Genomic DNA, 20,692 nt, shown 5'->3' with positions numbered 1-20,692 from the left:
TAAGTGAAAGAAGTCAATCTAAAAAGCCTAAATACTATATGATTCCAACTATATGACATCCTAGAAAAAGAAAAAGTATGGTAAAGAGACAGTAAAAAGTTCAGTGGTTACCAGGGGGAGTGAGGAGGGATGGAGAAGTAATAGGTGGAGCACAGGGGATTTTTCCAGCAGTGAAATTAACCTGTGTGCTAGTAATGGTGGATGCATGACATTATGCATTTGGCGAAACCACAGAACTGCACAACTCAAAAAATGAACCCTAACGTAAATTATGGGCTTTAGTTAATAATGATCTATCAATACTGTTCATTAATTGTAACAAACATACCACACCACTGTAAAATGTTAGCAATAAGGGAAACTAAGGGCAGAGAGAGGTGAATATGGGAACTCTGTATTTTCTGCTCAGTTTCCCTGTAAAGCTTAAAGTGCTCTAAAAGCTAGTCTATTAAGATTTTTAAAAAGGTATGGGCATTGACAGAGAAGTGCCAAGCCAGTTTGTCATATCTATTTGGATTAACAGTATTTTTGTTATGCAGAATTGTTTTATGGCTTTTGTGGCCTTCTGAAAAGTCTTTACTTATATCTTTTGAAAGACATAGTCCATATTTTCTTTAATAACTTATAGTTTCATTTTTCTTTATTTAAAAATCAGCTTATTCTGGATTTTATTTTACTATTAAAATTGTTCCTTATTAATAACAATGTCTTCTGGAAAGGACATAATAAATACAAGCCATGAGAAAGCATTTTTAGGTTAAATGGTCTAACACTGATCTAAAACTTTTTCCTGGTCGTGATGTGTGTTAATGAAGCAGGATTGCTAAACTGCAGTCTGCGGGCCCCTGCGGATCATGAATGCACTTTACAAGGGGGTCTGGGAATCCCCTATAATGTGTGTGTGCACGTGTTTGCATATGCACATGGTCATTTTGTGTGTTTTGGATGGAGTGTTCTGTCATTTTAATCAAGTTCTCAGAAGTGTTCACAAATCCAAAATGATTAAGAAACATTAGAGTTGAGGGAAACTTTTCCTTAGAATAAACTCTGATAAAATTTCCCAGAAGGATGTTATCAGCTACCAAATGGAATATTTACCTCTTGAGAGACTGTTTCTGTGAATTGTATTATTTAGGAATCATTCATATTAAGCTCATAGGACCAAATTTAGAAAAAACAAACAAAACACCCCATATATCTTCCAGATAATTATATTGGTCAGAAGCCCTAACAATAAGAATCACTAAGATTTTGAAATTTTTTGCCCAGGACATAAGGAGAAACTGACTTTTATGATTTTTAAAATAAAAGAAAAATTAATCATGGTATATAATTCATCATCATGTATCAAGTCTACGCAAAAAAAATCAGCGATAAATGCTAAATCATTTGTGTTGCATTAAAGTATAATTAATAGAATCATAATGGAAAGTGGAAAGATTTCTTTCTGGCATATTTATTGATTACATTTTTGTAGGTCTATTATTCCCCAGGATGGAGTTTTTTAATTCTAAAGAATAAAAGTTGAGGAAATATTTCCATTTTAGAAGCTAGAGATCATTTCTTGTCTGTCCCAGTGTTTGTGTTTTTTCTAATGAATTACTGGTATACTTATTAAGAGTATAATTTTTCCTGATATGCCTATGTTTATCCGTATACTTTTGCTCTCCTTTGTTTCAAAAAAAAGAAGTTTTAATGTGCTAAAGCCAGTTTTAAAAGCAGTACTTTGGAATTTAACTTTTTAAATGAACAGGAAATTAATATTTACCTTGTAGTCTTAACATCCTACATTGTTAGCATAAAAATGAATTAATGACAAAAGGATCTGAATTTTACAGATTATATACGCATGTACATCAAATGTGAATATTAATGGCATATGAATTTCACCAATGGTGTGTATAGAAAATGATTCTGTCATTATTTTAATGGTGATATCACCCTACATTTTGTTGACTATATTCTCTAGATCTTGGTGTGTGTGTGTGTACTATTGTTAGAGCTTTTCTACATAATTAACTTAAACCTGAGTCTATTAATCACACCTAGTATGGTTTGTTTTTCTTAATGTATGTTTGTATGTTTGTTTTCTTTTCTATTGCATAGGAATTTTGGAGACATCCAAGAGAGAAGTTGTAATAGAGAAACCTAGAGCAAATGAAACCAGTGTTCCTTCAGAGCAATTGCTACCAGTAAAAGAGGTAAGTGATGGGGGGAAAGGTGGGTTTTTTTAAATTCATATGTAACAGCATCATCATTTTTCTGTGACTCCATTATGAATCAAAATGTCTTGAGTTTTACCCTTTCCCACTAAAAAAATAATTCATGTTTGAAAATTGGCTTGTAAGTTTTGATGAAAGTTGAATTTAGTGGGAGCACTGTTCTCTTGCACAATGTGTTCCATGGAAGGAGTAGGGAGCTGGCAGTGAAGAAATCTTTGTTCTCATGCCAACTCAGTGTCTGCACCTTGAGAATTTGGACTGTAGATAATTGTTGAAAAGTGAGAAAGTGAAGATTAAAAAGAAAAGGAATGATGAATCATTTAGACTAGCCTCTCATTTTAGTGTGCTCAGCATGTTCCTGTTTGTTCTTAGACCCATTACCCCTCTTTCCATGCTCTGTTCTGTACTGTATAGAATGACATCTTCCAGGCTTTCTTGCTTCCTGGATCTTCGAAGGTTTGGCCATTGAAAAACATTGATGGAAGAGTGGAGGGTAGATGTTGAAGAGAAACCAGAGTATTCCTCTTGCTCTGTTTTAGGGAGCATCTCTAGCAGTAGCTGGAACTCCTTCATCTCCTTTGTACTGATCCCAGTGCACAGTCCTCCCTCTGTAGTTCCAGTTCTACCTGGAAGTTTGGCCTTATCTTTAGCTTTGACTGGTGATGCCAGGAACTACTCCCATAGTAGTTTGTTCCTCCAGCCCTAGGAGTGGTAGTAGCTTCCTGCTGTATTAAAACAATAAAGTAACTGTCTTGCTTCAAAACCCATGTTTGGCTCCTCAGACCTTCCATCACCTCGGTAACTAATACCTTACATTAAAATTCTTCCTTTTGAAATACCTAGACTGGTTTCTGTTTTCTGAATGGATCTCCACTGACATAGTAGGTAAACCTTTAAAAAGGCAAAAAACATAGACTTTTAACTGAGTTTCAGCCCAGGAAGTAAGGGAAATAATCAGGAAAATGCAAAATTATACATTATTCTTTAACCTAAAATCAGAATAGGTATTAAGAAATTCACATTAGATAATAGAAGAAAGGGATTCAGTGAGTATCTCCTTTGTGCACAGAACAGAAAGCCACATTATCCCCTCCTTTTTCTTGGATCAACTAGTAAATGTTCTGTACTCTAACTGGAATGTGTATGATTCCAAACATCAGATGGGAAGAGTAGAAGTAAGCCAACAATATTTTACGTAAACAAATTGACTTCTAGGAGGAGATCTGAGTAGTGAATAGTTTAGATTTTCTTTTTAAGAGCAGCTATTATGTGCCTGGTTTTCCATATTTTGAAAAGAGAATTCAGAAGGTATTATGATCACACATAAATTACCGTGGGCAAAGGTAATCCTCACGGTACACACACACACAAGTCACTGTGACCAGGGTAATCAATGGCAACTTTCACCTTGGATGCCTGAATGAATGAAAGGATGAATGATTTTCTTGAATAGACATGCCCTGGTGGTACAGAAAGCAGAGTTTTGTTGCTGTTGTTGTTGTTGTTGTTATTGTTATTGTTCATTTTTATAAAGGTAGGTTCCTTTTTATGTTTCTGTCATAGATATGTCCCAGGAAAATACTGTTATAACACAGAACTATACCATGGTACTTCCAAAGTTTCATTTATAAGAAAGGGATTATATGAGCTGAGTAGATACAATTATTGATTCATTTTATGTAAAAGCAAAATGAGAGATGTGTCTTCACACAGGACCTATGATGTTAAAGGTCCAAATAAACTCTAGAAAGGATCTTTCAATTATATCTTAATTATAAGCATAATGAGGAGGAGAGCCACTTTTTCCAATTATAGAGCCATGGTATCACAGAATTTTAGCTCTAGAAGGTGATTCATTTTTATTACTTTTCACTGCAAATACAAAAAGCATTAAAATAATGCTTAGTGGGAGCTGTATATAAGAAATTAAGCTAATCATCATAATCTCAGTAATTTTAGACTGAAAGGGACCATGGAAATCATTCAATTCAGCTCTTTAATTTTTCCAGCAAAAAATTTGGGATCCAGAAAGTAATCCAGTCAGGGATATTGAGCCTCAAGTCTTCTGAAGTTGGAGTAGGTGAATTATTGCTGCAAACAAGATTGTATTATACTAACTACTATATATAAAATAGATAACAACAAATTTCTTCTGCATAGCACAGGGCACTGTGTTCGGTATTTTGTAGTAACTTATAATGAAATAGAATATGAAAACAAATATATGTATGTATATGTATGACTGAAACATTATGCTGTGCACCAGAAATTGACATAACATTATAAACTGACTATACTTCAATTTAAAAAAAAAAACAAAAACGGGGAAAGTTTAATCCTAAGCATAGGTTCAGCCTACTATCCATAATGACTTTATACTTTAGAGAACATTAGAGGACTTGAGGGAAATATCCATTCATGCATCTATTGTCACATAAGCCAAAGAGCAAAAGAAGAAAAGAAAAGAAAACACCACCAGCCTCCACCCCAGCCTCTCCCACACTTTACCACAGAGCAATGCAGATCATTTGAATTCTTCATTTTCTGGAACAAAAGTAGTGCTACCTACCACTTTGTGGGTGGAGAAATGAAATAAAATTCTAAAGAAATAAAAATCTAGAAACATGAAGTGATCTATTTTCAGTGAGAAATTTCTTATTGCTATTTTTTGGCTTGTCTGAATTTCTGAGCGTGAAAAAGAAATAAAAGATTGAATATTAAATGCTGTCTTATGCTGCAATACTTGTTAACAATAAACTATAAAAAAGACTGTAAAAATCTAATTTAGACTTTATTAAATATATTGAATTTAAAGGTTGCTTTATGTGATACATAGTAAGTGTAACTTTCAGCTCTCATAAAGATGGTTTTATTGAACTATATTTAAGAGATTAAACTTTGAAAAAAACCCATTTTTGATTAAATCCACTGATGAATTAAAATGAAATGTCAGTATATTACTGTGTGTAAAGAATGCACATGTTTTTGTATATTGCTTTATTCACTGGGTAATATTTTTAGGTTATAAGAATGGCTTTTACCATTTATCAAAGAATACCTATATTCACCATGCTGAATAAAAATAATACTTTTATATCTATAACAACAGAAACACATTGTTGAGTTAAAATTAATATGACTTCATATAAATTTATATTTCAGATTACTTTACTAGATTTTGGCTGGAGAAATGCATTTAAAGAAGTGTCTCTTCCTCTGGCACATTGTATAACAACAGCGGTTGAAGATTTTTCCACAAAAATTCTCCAGCAGGAACAGAATGAAAGGTCTTCAACTATAAGCTACACTTTGACCCTTGTAAATGCCCAACAAGTTTGGCAAGATGGCCAAGTGGTTCCTGAGGAAGACCAACCAAAGAAAATTGCAAAGGCAAGTATCAAATGAAATACTTTCAAATTAGATTGGCGTAATTAGATTTTTTTTCCCTTAATGTAAGACATTGGAAAATGAATCAGTAGAAAAATGGCAGAGTCTCTTGGCAAACACTTGGCACCTGATCCCACACCAGATTTCTTGTCTGGTATCCATAGGCCTCTGTGCAAGCAAAAAGGACTTAAGCCTGCTGCCAACTTTGTGCTCCATGAATACGAGACAACTAAAGAAGGGGCCTCTGTGACTTCCTGGGGAGCTAGGGAACTATTTGGATTGTACCTTTGAATGACTCCAGGAGAAATTTAGGAGGTTGAAGGAGTTACTTAATGTCTTTTATTGGTTTGGGCAACTTTTAAAATCTTAATTTACACCTTAATGAACATTCTCTTCCATTAGCATTAGTCTTACAGTTGTGTTTTGAGTCACAGAACATACTGAGAAAATAGGAAGTAACTATGGAAATAGAGAAATATAGTTACTCTATTAAGTCTACAGTGAGTCCAGCAACCTACAATTGAAATGTTTTTGAAAGAGAGTTCAACTTAAAGGTAGCCTCTTTATTTTGCTACTGCCTCTCTGAGGCCCCAGATCATTCCCCAGGGAACTCTGTTTGCCAATCTGGAGTGGAGGCCAGTTGCACCTTCCCATTCATCCATCACTCCTCCTTTGCTGTTAAAAACGAGTAAATGCATAATAACTAGTGAAAAGGAAAGTACATCACTTCTGAAAGTTGCTGACTCCTTACCAATAAGAAGATGCTATGTGAGATTGTTTCTGATGCTATTAGATTATTTCAATTAAACTGATACAGCCTTATTTATTTATATGTGGTGATTAGTTAAAAAGAAAACTTCTATGAAAATGTATCAAAAAAACCAGAGAATAAGTTAAAAATAATGCAATCATATTAATATCAAGGATACATTTTTCCTGAAGTCTATTAACTACAAATAAAAGCATTGCCATGTCAAGCTATTTTTTGAGTTTTTCATAGTGTCTGTCTGGTAAACAAACCTTGAAGGTGATGTAGACAGAAGCATCATTTTGGTATTTTCTTATTTGGCACAAAACATTTAACTTTCTACAACTGAGAAATCAATTATTATAAAGTTATGTCATTATACTTACGTTTGATGCCAAATTCATTATTTTGGAATTTAGCTTTCCTATATATAAATTACATGGCACTGTCAAAATGCAAATAACTCAGTGCTACATTTATTTCTCCCTAGTTTTGCTCTGACATCATGGAAAAGCTCGACACAATGCTTCCACTGGCTCTGGCATGCAGAGATGATTCTTTTCAGGAAATTAGAGCAAACTTTGTGGAGGCCTGTTGTAAAGTGGCAACAGCTGTCCTGGCGAGACTGCAAGAGAGGGGCAAGGAGGTTCCTTCCAAAGCACCCCTGAAAAATTTACACACACTGCTCTCCACTGCGGTATATGTCTTCCAGCATTTTATGCAGTATGATAATTTGATGAAAGAAAATGCTAAGAAGTGAGTGTCATTTAAATTAAGTCGATGGCCAAGCTTAAAGTAACATGTCATCTTTGGGTATCACAGGAGTGGAATTTTGATTATAATATTTGAGAAGGAGAAAATAATCATTAACAGGATGAACTATTTTCATTTGTCTTGACTAGGAAACGTCAAAAAGGTGGCGAATGGGATGTATTAAACCAGATACATAGATAGTAAGAAAGATAGGTATTCCCTCTAAAGGCCGACTCAGACGACCCATGCATTTCCCATTCTCTCATCTGGAGCAGCGATTTTCCGCATGTTGTTATGACATGAGCAAACAAACCCTTTCCATTCTATAAGGCACATTGTACTGTCTATACTGAAAAATAAACTTGTTTTGTCACATGAAACAATATTTGTGGAAAATGCACTTCTCTTTTGTTCCTAGGCCAACTAGATGTTAGGAGCTGATAAAATAGATGTGTTTCAATGTAGTCTATTGACCAATGTAAACGTATTTCAGAACATCCACTTAGTAATAAGCTACCCTTCATATTTGAAGAGGAAGTATCTGGCAGCCTTAATTCTCATGTATTCGTCGTCCAAAAAGACCAAATGTTTTCTGGATAGAGCATAAAAATGACCAGCAGTGTTATCACATGGTCTGTCTGGCACAGCCCCTGGGAACGTGTGGACCCAGCAGACCAGTGTGAGCCCAAGAATTTAGTCTTTATTCCTTCTTCAGCCTTTGCAGTTCCTTAGTCATCAGAGAAAGTATAAGAGAGTGTGCTACAAATAGCTAAAAAAAAGTAAAATTGACTTGTTGTAAGATATAACTATGATATTTCTTTAATTCTCTTAAGGAGTCAGATGTTGTGATTCATACTTGAATTTATAAACAAAATGTGCCAGAAATCACTTTATTTCTGTTGAATATTGTAAAACAGTTTATGAGATAATTGACATCTACAAAATTACAATTTTTAAAATAAAGAGTATGTTTGTGGGACGTGTGATAGCTTTATAAAAGTTGGTTCTGACAAATGCATGTTGTTCTCTGTAGTAACGATAACTTAATGCCTAAATAATGCACTGATGTCTAATAATAGGCTTACAAAGAATACTTTTATTTTTGAATGATGTATTGACAATGCAGTTTGTCTCAAGTTGAAGTGCACATTTGTGGAATAGCAGATGTACGCTTTCAAAGGACTTGCCAAACAAAGACCAGCATTTTTTTTTTTTTTTCCTTTTTGGAAAGTGAATGTGGATGCAGGCTTCAGCATTAGGAGGAAATGAATGATTGATATCTAATAATCAAAACCATTTGTAGTACTGGAGATTGTTACCTCCTACTGCACAGGCCTTAAATCTCTGTCTCTTTGATCATTCCCTCTGAACAGACCCATATTCCTGGTGCCTGTCCAACGATACCAGGAATTCATCAACACTCTACAGTTTCAGGTTACGGACTACTGCGTCAGAGTTTGTGCTACAAGCATTTTACAGGATGCTGAGAGCCACCACTGGGATGACTACAAAGCTTTTTATGAGGTGTGAAGTTAAGTTTACTATCCCTCCTTTTTACACAAATATGTTTTACTGCCTACCTGCTTTCTGGCTAATTAGAAACATGAGCTTGGCATTACTAACACACGAAGGCTGTTAGGATAATATTTTTTAAATATTGAATTTGTACTTAGAAAAACACTGTTTTTAAAAAACCTGAAATAATTAGACATCAGAACTCTCCTTCTGCTGAAAAGTAAAAATAACTTAATTTGAGCTGCAGTGTTTCAGTGCTATATAATAAGTTGGAATATAATGTGATACAATGAAAACTCAAAGAGAAAACAATGCCAAAATACCACAACCTTGTATTTCTTTCAAAGGGACCAGTAATAGGTATCCTTGTATTTTTTTTTTCTTGTTGTATACTTCCATCTGTGTTTGATAAATGTTTTTTATTAAGCAGCTGTATTCTTTATTTTTTCCGCTTATTGTATGTTCTTATGAGTGTGCTTTAACACCCATCTGATCATTTATAGCTTACCTATTTTCATTTCATGTTTTGAAATCCCAAATTTCTACTGAATTAAAGCCTAATGATTCCCAGTGCAACCAAAGCCAGGTCATTTAAAATTATTCATAATCAGGCTTCATTAGTTTCCTTTCCCCTGAATCCCATTGATTATACATAAACCACCATATTTGAAATCCCTTGAAGTAGATTTCAGGGCAGGGTGAAATATTTATCGTATCTTAATCAAAGATAGGGTTTTTCAAAAGTTCATCAGGCAAGCCCAGCATCACTAGCTCTTCCAATTTACCCCATCCTCCAGACTGAAGCGTAGGATTTTTGTTTTTCTTGATTGTCCCGATCGCTATGGAGTATTAAGAAAAGCAGCGTGGAGTTTTGTTCAGTGGAGTCACTCGACACCTTCCTGACACTGAAGGTTCTCCTGGCTCCATTTATGCCTGAGGTATTTTCATACAAAATGTTGCCACAACCAAGAAGAGCAGCTAAGAAGCTCTTTTAAAGGGCTTTCCACTTTTTCTAAGACCATTTCATCTCTCCTTTAGAAGTCCTTCCCAGATACTTTTTCTTTTTGCAAGAGCATCCATGTAGGGTTTTCCAAACCTGATGTGCTTCAAACAGCTGGGAGCAGAATGAAAATGAGAAAGCGGTGTGGTGCGGCTGGAAGCCTGAGATAAGAATAAAAGTACTGGTCTTCCCCTCTCCTGGCAGCATCACAGGTCCCTTATTTGCCTGGAGGCAGAGAGGTTGGAAATGAATCCATCTCATATTTCAAACTGTTTCAATATGTCAGTATCCTAATAAGCAATTTTGTATGACATTTTCATTGAAGAACAGGTACCATCTCACTATATGTCCAACATAAGGGTATTCTGTTTCCTCTTATACAAATTGGGAGCTAGAAGAGTTGTACAGTGTAAATAATAAGTAGATGCACTGAGAACCTGTTATTGAAGTTACCAAGTATTTAAGTAAAAAAAAAACCCCAACAAATTACCATGTAACACTCAGCTCTTAGATCTTATGACAAGGCTTTTGCTGCAAAGACAGAAATAACGAGATAGCTACCCTGTGATTACATGGTACTGTAGCTTCCATATACTTACATGGTCAGTAGTTACAATTTAATTGCAGAGTTAGTGGTTGTTATTTATGCTCAGAAAAATAAAGTGATACTGCTTTTCTGTTTACCAAAAATAAGAACCTTCTAAAAATAGCACAGATTTTTAAGTTGTTTTGACAACTGGCATACCTGACGTGGTTTTATCCCGTTTACTACACCCCTCTCTCCTCCTCTCTCCATTATTCCAACTGATTTGTGAAACAGGACTTGTATGTTTCTGCTACGGCTGTTTTGAGACGAGAAGAGATGAAATCTGCCTCACTGGAGGCGAAGGGTAGGATAGAGATCTCAGGGGAAGCTATCGCCATGTGCAGAGTGTAATAAAGGAAGAGTGAAAGAATTTACAAGATACCGAGCAATATTTGCTCAGGTTTTGTGATAGCAAGTGAGCCCTACATACATTATTTCTATTTCCTAAACTGTCAGGTTGAGAGAGCCAAAGAGTTCAGTATCTCTCTGATGAGGTGCTGGTCAGATGGCACAGTGGGTGTTCAAATTACATGTTTAAAATTAAGCTTTTAGTATAGTTGACATCTGCTCAATTTTAGCAACTTGTGTTTTCCAGTAGTCAAAGAATAAAGAATTGTCTGTTCAGAGATAATATTGAGTGGGTTATATAATAAAGCCCAGCTGCTTGTTTCCTGATATATAATCTAAATAAAAGCTCACATCTGTTTATATTATAGTGGGTCTACAAAAATAACAGATGTTTACTAGCAGAGTACTTTGGAAATGACAACAAATAGGGAAAGAGGTCAGGAAAATAAATGAATCACATTTAGTTTAATGAGAATCCTTGTGTACATTGAAGTTATACACATTTTGAAGAGAATTATGAGAAAGATGACCGGTTTGGAATGTTTTTAAGTAAACATGAAGTTTATATTTTAAAAAGTCTTAAAAATAAGTATTTCTCATTTTTAGGAGAAGAAATCTGTGTACCTAAACTTATTTTTGTTTTCTCATTTATTGTGAAAAGGTAGCTATCAAAGAAATTGGTTTTTTAATATTTTGAAAAAGAAGAGAAATCACGTTGCCATGTTATGATAAGCACCAGTCCATCGCCATAGAGAAGGTGTAAATCATTCATACCAGGCATGGCGTCGGCTGGAATGGTTTTGCTTTAATTAACAGACAACACAGAAAATAGTGTAAGAAAATCAAGCTTGAAAACTCCCTTCTTACTTGAAGAAATTTTTAAAAGCATTCTTTAGCATGGAACACATAACAGAGAAAATATAAGAAGCTGTAATTTTGCTACTTCCTCATTAATTTTGTGATTTTTCTTTTCCTTCAACAGTTTTGATGCACATCTAGTCAGAAAGTCAAAAGTGGTCAAAGTCCCTACCAGTTTGACCTTGACTCTGTCATTCTGATGCCCAAATTTCCCACCCAAAGAGCACAATTCTACTCATTTCTAAACTCCATTTGAAAGTCAATAGATAATAACCATTAATCATTATTATTACAGTGACTACAAAAGGTTTTAGTAATCAAAGAAATTACCAGGAGTATGATATATAAGGAGTATCTGCATAAGAAACTATCAACTTTAGGTGTAAGAGAACAGCAGACTTTTTTAGGATGACATTTGTTTGAGAAATCGAAGTCATGGGCAAAGCAGGAATTTTAAGTCAAAGAGGATTACTTAGAGATAACATGGGAAGTTTTATTCATTTAACTTTTGATACAGTAACATAATCCGGATGGTGTTTGAGGAACACATTCTACTCTTCCTATTTCAAGTAATCTTTTAATCTGAGAAGAAAATGAGGTCAGACTACTAGCATACCTCCCTGAGAGCATCTTAACTAATTAATGGTTGCAAATCACTTGAGGCTGCCTTCTCATTTCTGCCTGTTCCCCTTGGCCTTGGCTGTTGGGTCTCACTCTGTGGTCAGGGAAAAGTTAGCACTGAGAAGAGATCTTGCAAGCCAGGTGGTAAGGAATGAGAATCTGGCCCTTTGAATGTATGAAGTACTAAAAAAAATCCTTAGAAATGATGATAACATCTGCCGAGGCTCTTGCAAAATCAGACTATTGTAGTATCTGTTTCTACTACTGCTATTAAAACTCTGTGGATGAAATAGCCTAATGTAATAATCGTCAGTAGTTACCTACCCCCATTGTTTTCTTGCATGTTGATAAGCATACAGGATGTTTGTTTTTGCTCCTGTCATTTCACTGTAGTGTGAAATTTATATTTATAAATAAAATGATCTCAATGATGCTAGCAATCCCAGAAAAATATACACACTTAAACATTTTAAATAATTAGATTTTAATTTTAGAAGAATCAGCCCACTATCTTAAACTCACATGACTTGTTTAGCAGCTATAAAGATGATTATTTAAAAGTAAATTTTAGACTCTAGACCAGGAGTAGGTAAATCAAGGATATGCTAGGTTAAATACTTGTGGTCTGGATTTGCACTAGAATATCTGGTCTCAAAATTGAAATAAAACATATGTTCTTTTGTCAATAAGGATGTTTTACATCTTGTCAAAAATCTTTCTTGGTCATCTAGTGTGTCAAACTCTCCAGCTATTTCCTTTCAGCCTGAACTAATTAGGTTCATAGGAAGCAAACTGACATTTGGGAAGATGTGATTCTCTTGTTTAACGTGTGGTGGTTTTGCCAGGGGGAAAGATGCTCCTTCTCGCTCCAGATGTGGCATTATTTCTTGTGGGCTCTTCATCACGATCTCTGGACCATTCTGCCCCCCAAGTTAGCCCAGGAGATTCTCACAGAAGTGCTGGAGAAATCTTTGGGTCTCCTGGCTGCCAGATATGCTCGGGCCCATCCCAGTTATAAGAGAACTCCACAGATAAGGTAATTGAAGGTGTGAAAAGCATTGCTTTTCAAGAAAACTTTTCCATCGGTTGTTTAAAGGAGAATGTAATTCTGGATCTCATGACAAAACTCATTGTATATTTAACATGTTTCTAACATCTGAAAGGAAATCATATTCAATTCTCCAGAGATACTTTAAGTGGAAATGTGGAACTCAAATCAAAATAGCTTTGCTCTTTTCTTCTTAAAATTGTATATAGAACTCACTTGTTTCTAAAAAGTGAGTCAAAATGTATTACAATCTAGGACATAGATGTACAAAGGTTAATAAATAAGATAAAGAGGGAAAATTAAGGTCCTAAAATGGAGAAGAAAGCAGTGCTGCTGTGATGAAGTAATTTGACTTTGAGATTCTAGGCAACTGGGGATTGTTTTTGGTGTTTTTTTTTTTTTAAGCCTTTAAATAGTGTAGTTAATCTTCATTAAGGAAACGCTTTTGTCTAATCATTTTTCTCTTAATATATTCTAATTATTTCTTTCCTCTTTTCCTTTTTTTTTTTTTCCTCTTTTCTTTTCATAATGTATCACTAAAAGCCAGTTCAACAAAATGAAATCATAGAAAATGAGGAGCACCAGTCACTGGGTCTTAAATGAAAGACTGAATTGTAGTCCAATTCTATGGGTTATCTAGGCAATGAATATTACAAAAATGTGCTTACGTGATAGCAATGTTCTGTACAAAGTGAAGACTTTTGTTTTACAAATATTCTGACTAATGAGATTAAGACCTGTCTTTTAGGTGTAATTTTTTTTTTCAAATATATGTTAAGAGGAACCTAAAGACATTGGAGGCTTTTTTTTTTTTCCTCCAGTAGAAATCATTTCCTGATCACATTCTTGTAAAGCATGCTGCATTTGAAGGGCATTTAGGTCCTGCTACAGTGTTCCATAAATATGGTATTTTGCACAGGCTGTTTTGAATTACTGACCAAGTGATTTTTTTTTAAAATATTGAACTCTGAATAATGGATGGAAATTCCTTTTGAGAGCAAAGAATACCTTCATTCTTTTCCTCACATAGCTTAAATCACTTTTGACTCAGAAGTGGCAAGTTATTGTGAGATGTTTATGAAATCAGATTTACTATTAGCTCATGAAATAGGTAGTATATTTAATTAATTAACCGTACTATAGAGACGTTTGGTTTCTCTTTTCTGAGTGGTTACATTAAAATGCCATGCAAAGTTAGAGTTATCTCTTCTCGTTTTTATAAGTGAAATAAATATTTTTATTTGAATGGTTAATTCTAAACCATCATTACTGTGGAAATCATATTTCCTATGCATGTTTGTGTTTGTGTCTGTGTGTATACGTATATCTTGGATTTGCAATTGTTTAATTAGCAATGAGAGTAAGTGGATGCAGACTACAGTTAAACCTTCCTAAGGGTGATTATTGATGCTTTTAGTATCCTAATAATTTCCAACTGTCGTATAACCGAAACCATGTATATGATTTATATGTAATGTAAGTCATATATTATTAACTACGTATAAATGGATTATATATAATACAGTTGAGGTCAAAATATCGTTTTAAAAGATCCTAAAACTTACTTGTTTCTTATCACTTCTAAATTGTCTCTTCTATTTCTTCAATCCTCAATTTAAAAGAAAAAAAAAAGGAAGTTAACTGAGGTCTATACAGTTTAGTCAGTTACCAAAATCATCTTTAAACAGATCTTTAGATCTCTTTTAAAACTCAGGAAAGATAGAAACAAAGAAATAAATTTATGAATAAGATAAATAATATAGCATATTTTCCACAAATATATTTAATATTAGAAATTTCTGAAACTATAAGCTTTTCCATTTGTGCTTCTGTTGTCATTTTTTTTCTCATCTCCCACTTGCTGGGAGAACATGTTGCCCAATCTTGTAACTTTCCTTTGACAGCTTGTACTTGGATGGGGAGAATTGTTCTGCTATCATATTTTTATCTGTCATACATACGTGGATAATGGCAAATTTTCTTTTAATCTGACTTTTCTTTTGCTGAATATAGTTTCAAGGAAAGTCTCTTGAGCTTCTTGGGCAGTATATGGATAATGCAAAATAAACTTTTTTTTTTAAAGCACTCCTGAAACACTTTACTACCATAGCCATCACCATCTCTAAAGATAATGATATTTTAGGTCATTTAACACTTGGACACTCAAAAGCTATCTTTGAGGGGTTTTTTTGGGGGGGGGTGTAATTAGGTTTATTTGTTTATTTTTAGAGAAGGTACTGGGGATTGAACCTAGGACATCCTGCATGCTAAGCATGTGCTCTACCACTGAACTATACCTTCCCCCTCAAAAGCATCTTTGATGCTTTCTATCTGTCTTTGACCTCTGAAGCTCTGGTATCTAAACAGATATTTCTATTCTTACATATGTTTAATATATAATAGATGTGGATGATCGTGTGTATATGCCAGGCTGAAAAATGATTTTGTTTAACATAATTTTCTCCTTTTTCTTTCCAACAGACTTGATGTCACAACAATTTTAATATGCACTGAGAACATGTTATGGTCAGTTTGCACATCTGTACAGACGCTTTTGAATCCCCATGAGTATGTGGATGATAAAATTTTTAAAATCCATACCCATTGTAATAATCTGTTCACAACATTAGTCATCTTGACTTCACCATTAACTGAATTATACAAGTAAGTAGCAAATACATTTTCTTTTTAGCTATTATTATATATAAAGTAGTGTGATTTAACAAATTATTTGCTCTAATAAAATTTTCTTAAAATGATTCTAAAATATTCTCAAATCTGGAAGAGATCTACTGGTTCCATACTTTGAGTTAATCTGCCATAGATTTGCATTTTTATCATTAGATTTTAGTGTCTGAATTAGTAATAGCAAGTGGAAACAAGAATAAGCAATTACATTTTTTAAATGTTGAAATATTTTACTTAGCTAAATAAATAAGGTTTAGGGAAATTTAAAAATTTGAGCTACTTTTCTGGTTTATTTCATTCAAATTTATAATATTATGAAAGAGGTTAGAGTAGATCATATAAAACATTAATACAATTTTGTTTAAACTCTCCTCGAAAATAATCACTTTATCTGAAAGACTAGATAATTGCATATTCTTAGTTTCTTGAATAGTAAAAATTATGCATATTTCTATTTCTTAGGATAAATTAGGTAAAATATTTGTTTCTGTATCTTTCTGGTAAAGGCAATATATAAATCTTGATGTTCAGTAAATTTTGAGACTTTTGATTTAGAAATTCTAAGAGTAATTAACTTTGATTTCAATTTCCCTATAATTTTTACCCACTCTTTGACTTTCAACAAACGCATTGTTCACAGATTATTTCTTCTGGCAAACCTACTGTTGAAAACTAATTTTAGAAATGGAGAATTCTTTCAGAAAGGGAAAGAAGTAGTAAGATAAATTGCTGCAAATTTGGGATTATATACATAATGGTGCATAATCGTAAAAAGCTCAAGGTCTGAAACCCATAATAAATCCTGGTAAACTAAACTGATTCTACCGTAAATGAAAAAATTACTATGCTCTTAGTTCACTGGGTCATTTCATCTAAGGGGAAGGCCCTGTGAAAATCAGGAACAAAGTTGACAAATTTCATGGATTGGTCATGGTGAGCAATATTGAATTTCATGGTTTGTCACAGATGAATAGAAAAATTTTAACCCCCAATGCATTTATAAAACAAATAAATTATTATCAAAGATTGCATATTTTAATAATAATAATGTAACATACATTCATTATTATTAACCTGTGGCCTTTTGATACATATTTAAACAACTATGCAAGTACTCAAATCTCTGTGATTTGTATGTAACCTCATTCAACAAATTTAAATTGCTAATTTCAACCAGGATTGCAGAACGTTTTATACAAAGCACTGTCTCTGGTTTTTCTTAATACAAAACATAGGTAGCTGTGTTGCTTTGAAGCATGAACAAAAGTCTGTGTATACTTTAATTTTTTCTATTATTTCTCAGATCATAAATGTTTTTACAAATTTTATCCATTCATGTTGATATAAAATTTATGATTGTTTCCCCAACGTGTAAATCTAATCTTTAAAATATATTTGCTTTGTATTGACAAAGGAAATCTACAGGGCAATGTGTTCCTCAGCAAAAAGGAAAAAAAAATGTGTATGTGTTGCAAGAACCCTATTGATTTACTCAGTTGCTTTTCCCAGCCAGGATGTGAAGTTGTCATATTAGTAGTATTTTTTTTTTTAAATTGTATCACTTTCTTACATTTAAAAATTATTATGCTTTGGGGAACTGGTGAAAAGTAGCAATCAGATGTTGATAGTATTGAATTTTTATAAACCGTACCTGACGTTTGTCACTCTGTGGGATATGCCTTTTTTGAAGGCAACTGCCTTAATTCCAAGTAGTTTTGACAGGTAAACTGAATGTATTTTCCTTTCTGAGCTTAGCATAGGACCACTAAATCCCAGAGGAGGAATATGATTTTTAAATCTTTTCAGAAAGAATGAAACCTGTTTGCAAAAATCTGTGTTCTTTTTAAACTCTTCCTTTGTAGATTTCTGTTAGAATATTGTAAAAGGAGTACTTTAGGTTTGTCCTCCTGGGAAAGAGACCTGCTGAAACATAAAATATTCACCTTTTATTTTTCAAGATGCTTATTGCTTGTAGTTCTTTCGTAAAGACAGTTAAATGGCATATCCAGACAAGTACTCAATGCTCATTCATATACATACCCAGAGAGTGTTTTCATGTATTGTGTTTCAGAGAGTGGTTTCATGTATTGTGTTTTGCTTGCATAGAATTTTAGTTTTAGTTTGTGTATAGCAAATTAAAAATTAATTCTTAGAGTTTTAGGTAAATGCAGTTTAGTTTCGATTCAACAAATGTTGCCTCCCTCAGCCCTATGATTATGCACCAGGATTAAACACAAAGGATGCAGCAGTGAGCAAGATGAAATATTCCCATTCAAGTAATTTAGGAATGTCTAATAAAATACTTAATGTTAAAATTAAATGTTACTTTATTTCCAGAGTGTTTCAGTGTGTCCTATGAAAACTAAAAGTGGGAACTTTTTGAAAGTTGAGTGCCCCCAGTGTTACATGATTTAATAAAATGGAAGAATGACGTTCACTACAAGTACCAAGGTACCAGGGAAAGGCTAGAGTCATCAGAAATAGGCCAGAATGTTGAGCACTATACCAAGGAGCAACAGGCCTATCTTAGGGTTCACTTGGTATCATTCTTACAGCTTTGAATCACTAAATTCCAAGGTATTTCAATGCTTTGTCTGTAGTTTTGTTTCAAACTAAAGCTAGATGTTTTAAGGTTATGGTCTAAGCCTGTTTATTTCTTTATTTATTTGAAATTCTTTTACTGTCCCTCACAAAATAGAAAAGGTTGGACTAAAACTTTGTTTTTCATACTTCAAGGATGTCTGGCCTGCTTGAAACAGGTAGTTCCTCAAAGTGTTAAGCACAGGGTGTGCTTATGTATGATGCTCAGGAGAGAGGAGAGAGGACATGTGACACAGTAATTTGACTCCCAGATATGTAAAAAAAAGAAAGGCAAATGTATTGTCCGTTCAATGATTTGTACACAAGTGTTTATAGCAGCATTCTTCATATTGGCACAAACTGAAAACAGAACCCAGGTATGCATCTGCTGGTCAATAGATCAACCAAATGTGGCATGTTCATACAGTAGAATATTATTCAGCCATAAAAAGAAGGGAAACTGGATAGATGCTACAGCAGGGATGAACCTCAAAACCATTATGCTAAGTGGAAAAAAACAGATGTAGAGAGCACATATTGTATGACTCAGTCTATTAGAAACTTCCAGAATGAGCAAATCCATAGACACAAGGTAGATTAGTGGTTGTGAGGGACTGGGCGGAGGGGAGGACAGGTAGTACCTGCTAATGGGTACAGGGTTTCTTTTGAGGCTAATGAAAATGTTATAAAATTAGATAGTGGTGAAAGTTACACAACTCTGTGAATACAGTAAATAATCATTTAGTTGTATACTTAAAATGAGTAAATTTTGTGGTATGTGAATTATATATTTCAATATAACTGTTAAAAATGAATACAGACTGGATGGAAATAAAGATTAAAATATTTAAAATGTGAAAAAAAAGAAGAAAAGAAAAAGTATCTGGTAGAATGCAACAGATCCAGAAAACAGTTAGTGGTCTTGGCCCTTTTGTTTCGATTAAATAACTCCCTTTGTCCCCTTCCCTCTAAATATTGTTTTTGAGGGAAATCTCTGCTTAAAAAAACCCCACTACACTCAAAATGCTTTATGTGGGGACATAATAAGTTAAAACACTGGTAAACGACTAGTCATTAACTTTGGCGAAGGCCTGCTCCCTGAATCTCTGACTGGCTGCTTCCTGCCCTGTACTCTGGGGTCAAGTCTTGTTCTCTCTCTTCACCATATATCCCATTCCCCATCTGCCCCTTGGCTGGGTACCACCCAAGACTGCTCTTCACAGATGGCCCTGAAATTCATCCTCCTTTCCACTAAGCAGGATCTACAGTACCTTCTATTTATTCATTCTTTTTTTTTAAACCAGTATTTACTATGTGCCTACTATAGGCCAGGCATTGTTCCAGTCATTTGCTAACTTCAAATCAGCATTTTCTAACCTCGAAGAGTTATTTTCATCATGAGAAACACAAGCCAGGGGCAGAAGTATATGTAACTCTATTTCACTCCAAGTATCTTACCTTGATTTCTTTCGCTTACTGACATTTAGGCAACTACTTATAGTCCCAGGGGTAACACTGCTTTATAAAAGCAAAGCAGTGGCTTAGAGTTACATTTAAAATGATGAAGTAGGTTTTATCCAGTTATCTCTACATATTCACGGTTAGTTGTCTATGACTTTGGGGCCATCAGAGAGGCTTACACATCCTCAGTTATCTCAGGTATTCCACTGCTGTCCCAATAGTTCACTTTCAAAACAGTTCTACTTCTTCTGAAGTTGTGGTCTTCTCTTGTTAGTTATGTTTATTGAGCCCCTGCAGTGCTACCAGGTGGGCACCATGGTAGCCACAGATGATACCAGACGTCTGATCTGACCCCTCTGTCCCTGTGGAACTTACATCCTTGGGCTGTCTCAATTCCATCCTGGAGGTTTATTCCACTAGCATCATATTATGAGACAGTTCTCCTGGGAGGGCAGCCAAAACAGAGTGTCACAAGAGAAGCATAAAACCCAGCTAGTCCTTTTTAGCATATCAGTTTGTCTCACTTTTGATGTGCATTGAATTTGTTTCATTTTAGCAGCAACTGGCTACATTAAGCCCAAGGAGTCAATCAGTTTTGTTAATGAAAAAAGAAAAGAGGGCAACAATAATTGTAGATCAGGGAACTGAAAGAGACTGAAACTTGGGTAGAGTGCTCAGGTGGTGTGGTCTGATCAGCCCAGAGCCAGTATGATGTTAATGATGGGGAAGGGGCATGGGTTAGCTGATGCTGGAGGAAAGGTAAAGGCAAGGAGTTTCCCCAGATTTGTATTTTTCCCCTTAAGCAAAGCTGTCTTTATAGGCTGCTCATTTGGAAATGTGAGAAAATGTATTCTGCTTCAACCTATAGACAATGACT

General features: G+C 34.4%; 1 protein-coding gene across 9 annotated transcripts in view; it reads left to right on the top strand.

Annotated features, from left to right (window-relative positions):
- Positions 1 to 20,692, top strand: part of KIAA0825 (KIAA0825 ortholog) — a 348,749-nt gene that overhangs the window by 95,997 nt on the left and 232,060 nt on the right. For 8 of the 9 annotated variants that reach the window (XM_045512550.2, XM_045512549.2, XM_045512551.2 and 5 more), the window contains 6 exons: positions 2,107 to 2,201; positions 5,385 to 5,612; positions 6,848 to 7,113; positions 8,484 to 8,634; positions 12,884 to 13,074; positions 15,568 to 15,750. In XM_045512550.2, the coding sequence (XP_045368506.2) occupies positions 2,107 to 2,201; positions 5,385 to 5,612; positions 6,848 to 7,113; positions 8,484 to 8,634; positions 12,884 to 13,074; positions 15,568 to 15,750 (1,114 nt within the window). Of the gene's footprint in view, positions 1 to 2,106; positions 2,202 to 5,384; positions 5,613 to 6,847; positions 7,114 to 8,483; positions 8,635 to 12,883; positions 13,075 to 15,567; positions 15,751 to 20,692 lie in introns of those variants that run through there. The other variant, XR_012505528.1, reaches the window with a different exon arrangement.

Source organism: Camelus bactrianus, chromosome 3 (genome assembly GCF_048773025.1).
Source record: "Camelus bactrianus isolate YW-2024 breed Bactrian camel chromosome 3, ASM4877302v1, whole genome shotgun sequence".
Taxonomy (NCBI): Eukaryota; Metazoa; Chordata; class Mammalia; order Artiodactyla; family Camelidae; genus Camelus; species Camelus bactrianus.
The sequence above is the reverse complement of the archived record's forward strand: the minus strand, read 5'-3'. Positions and strand labels throughout refer to the sequence as shown.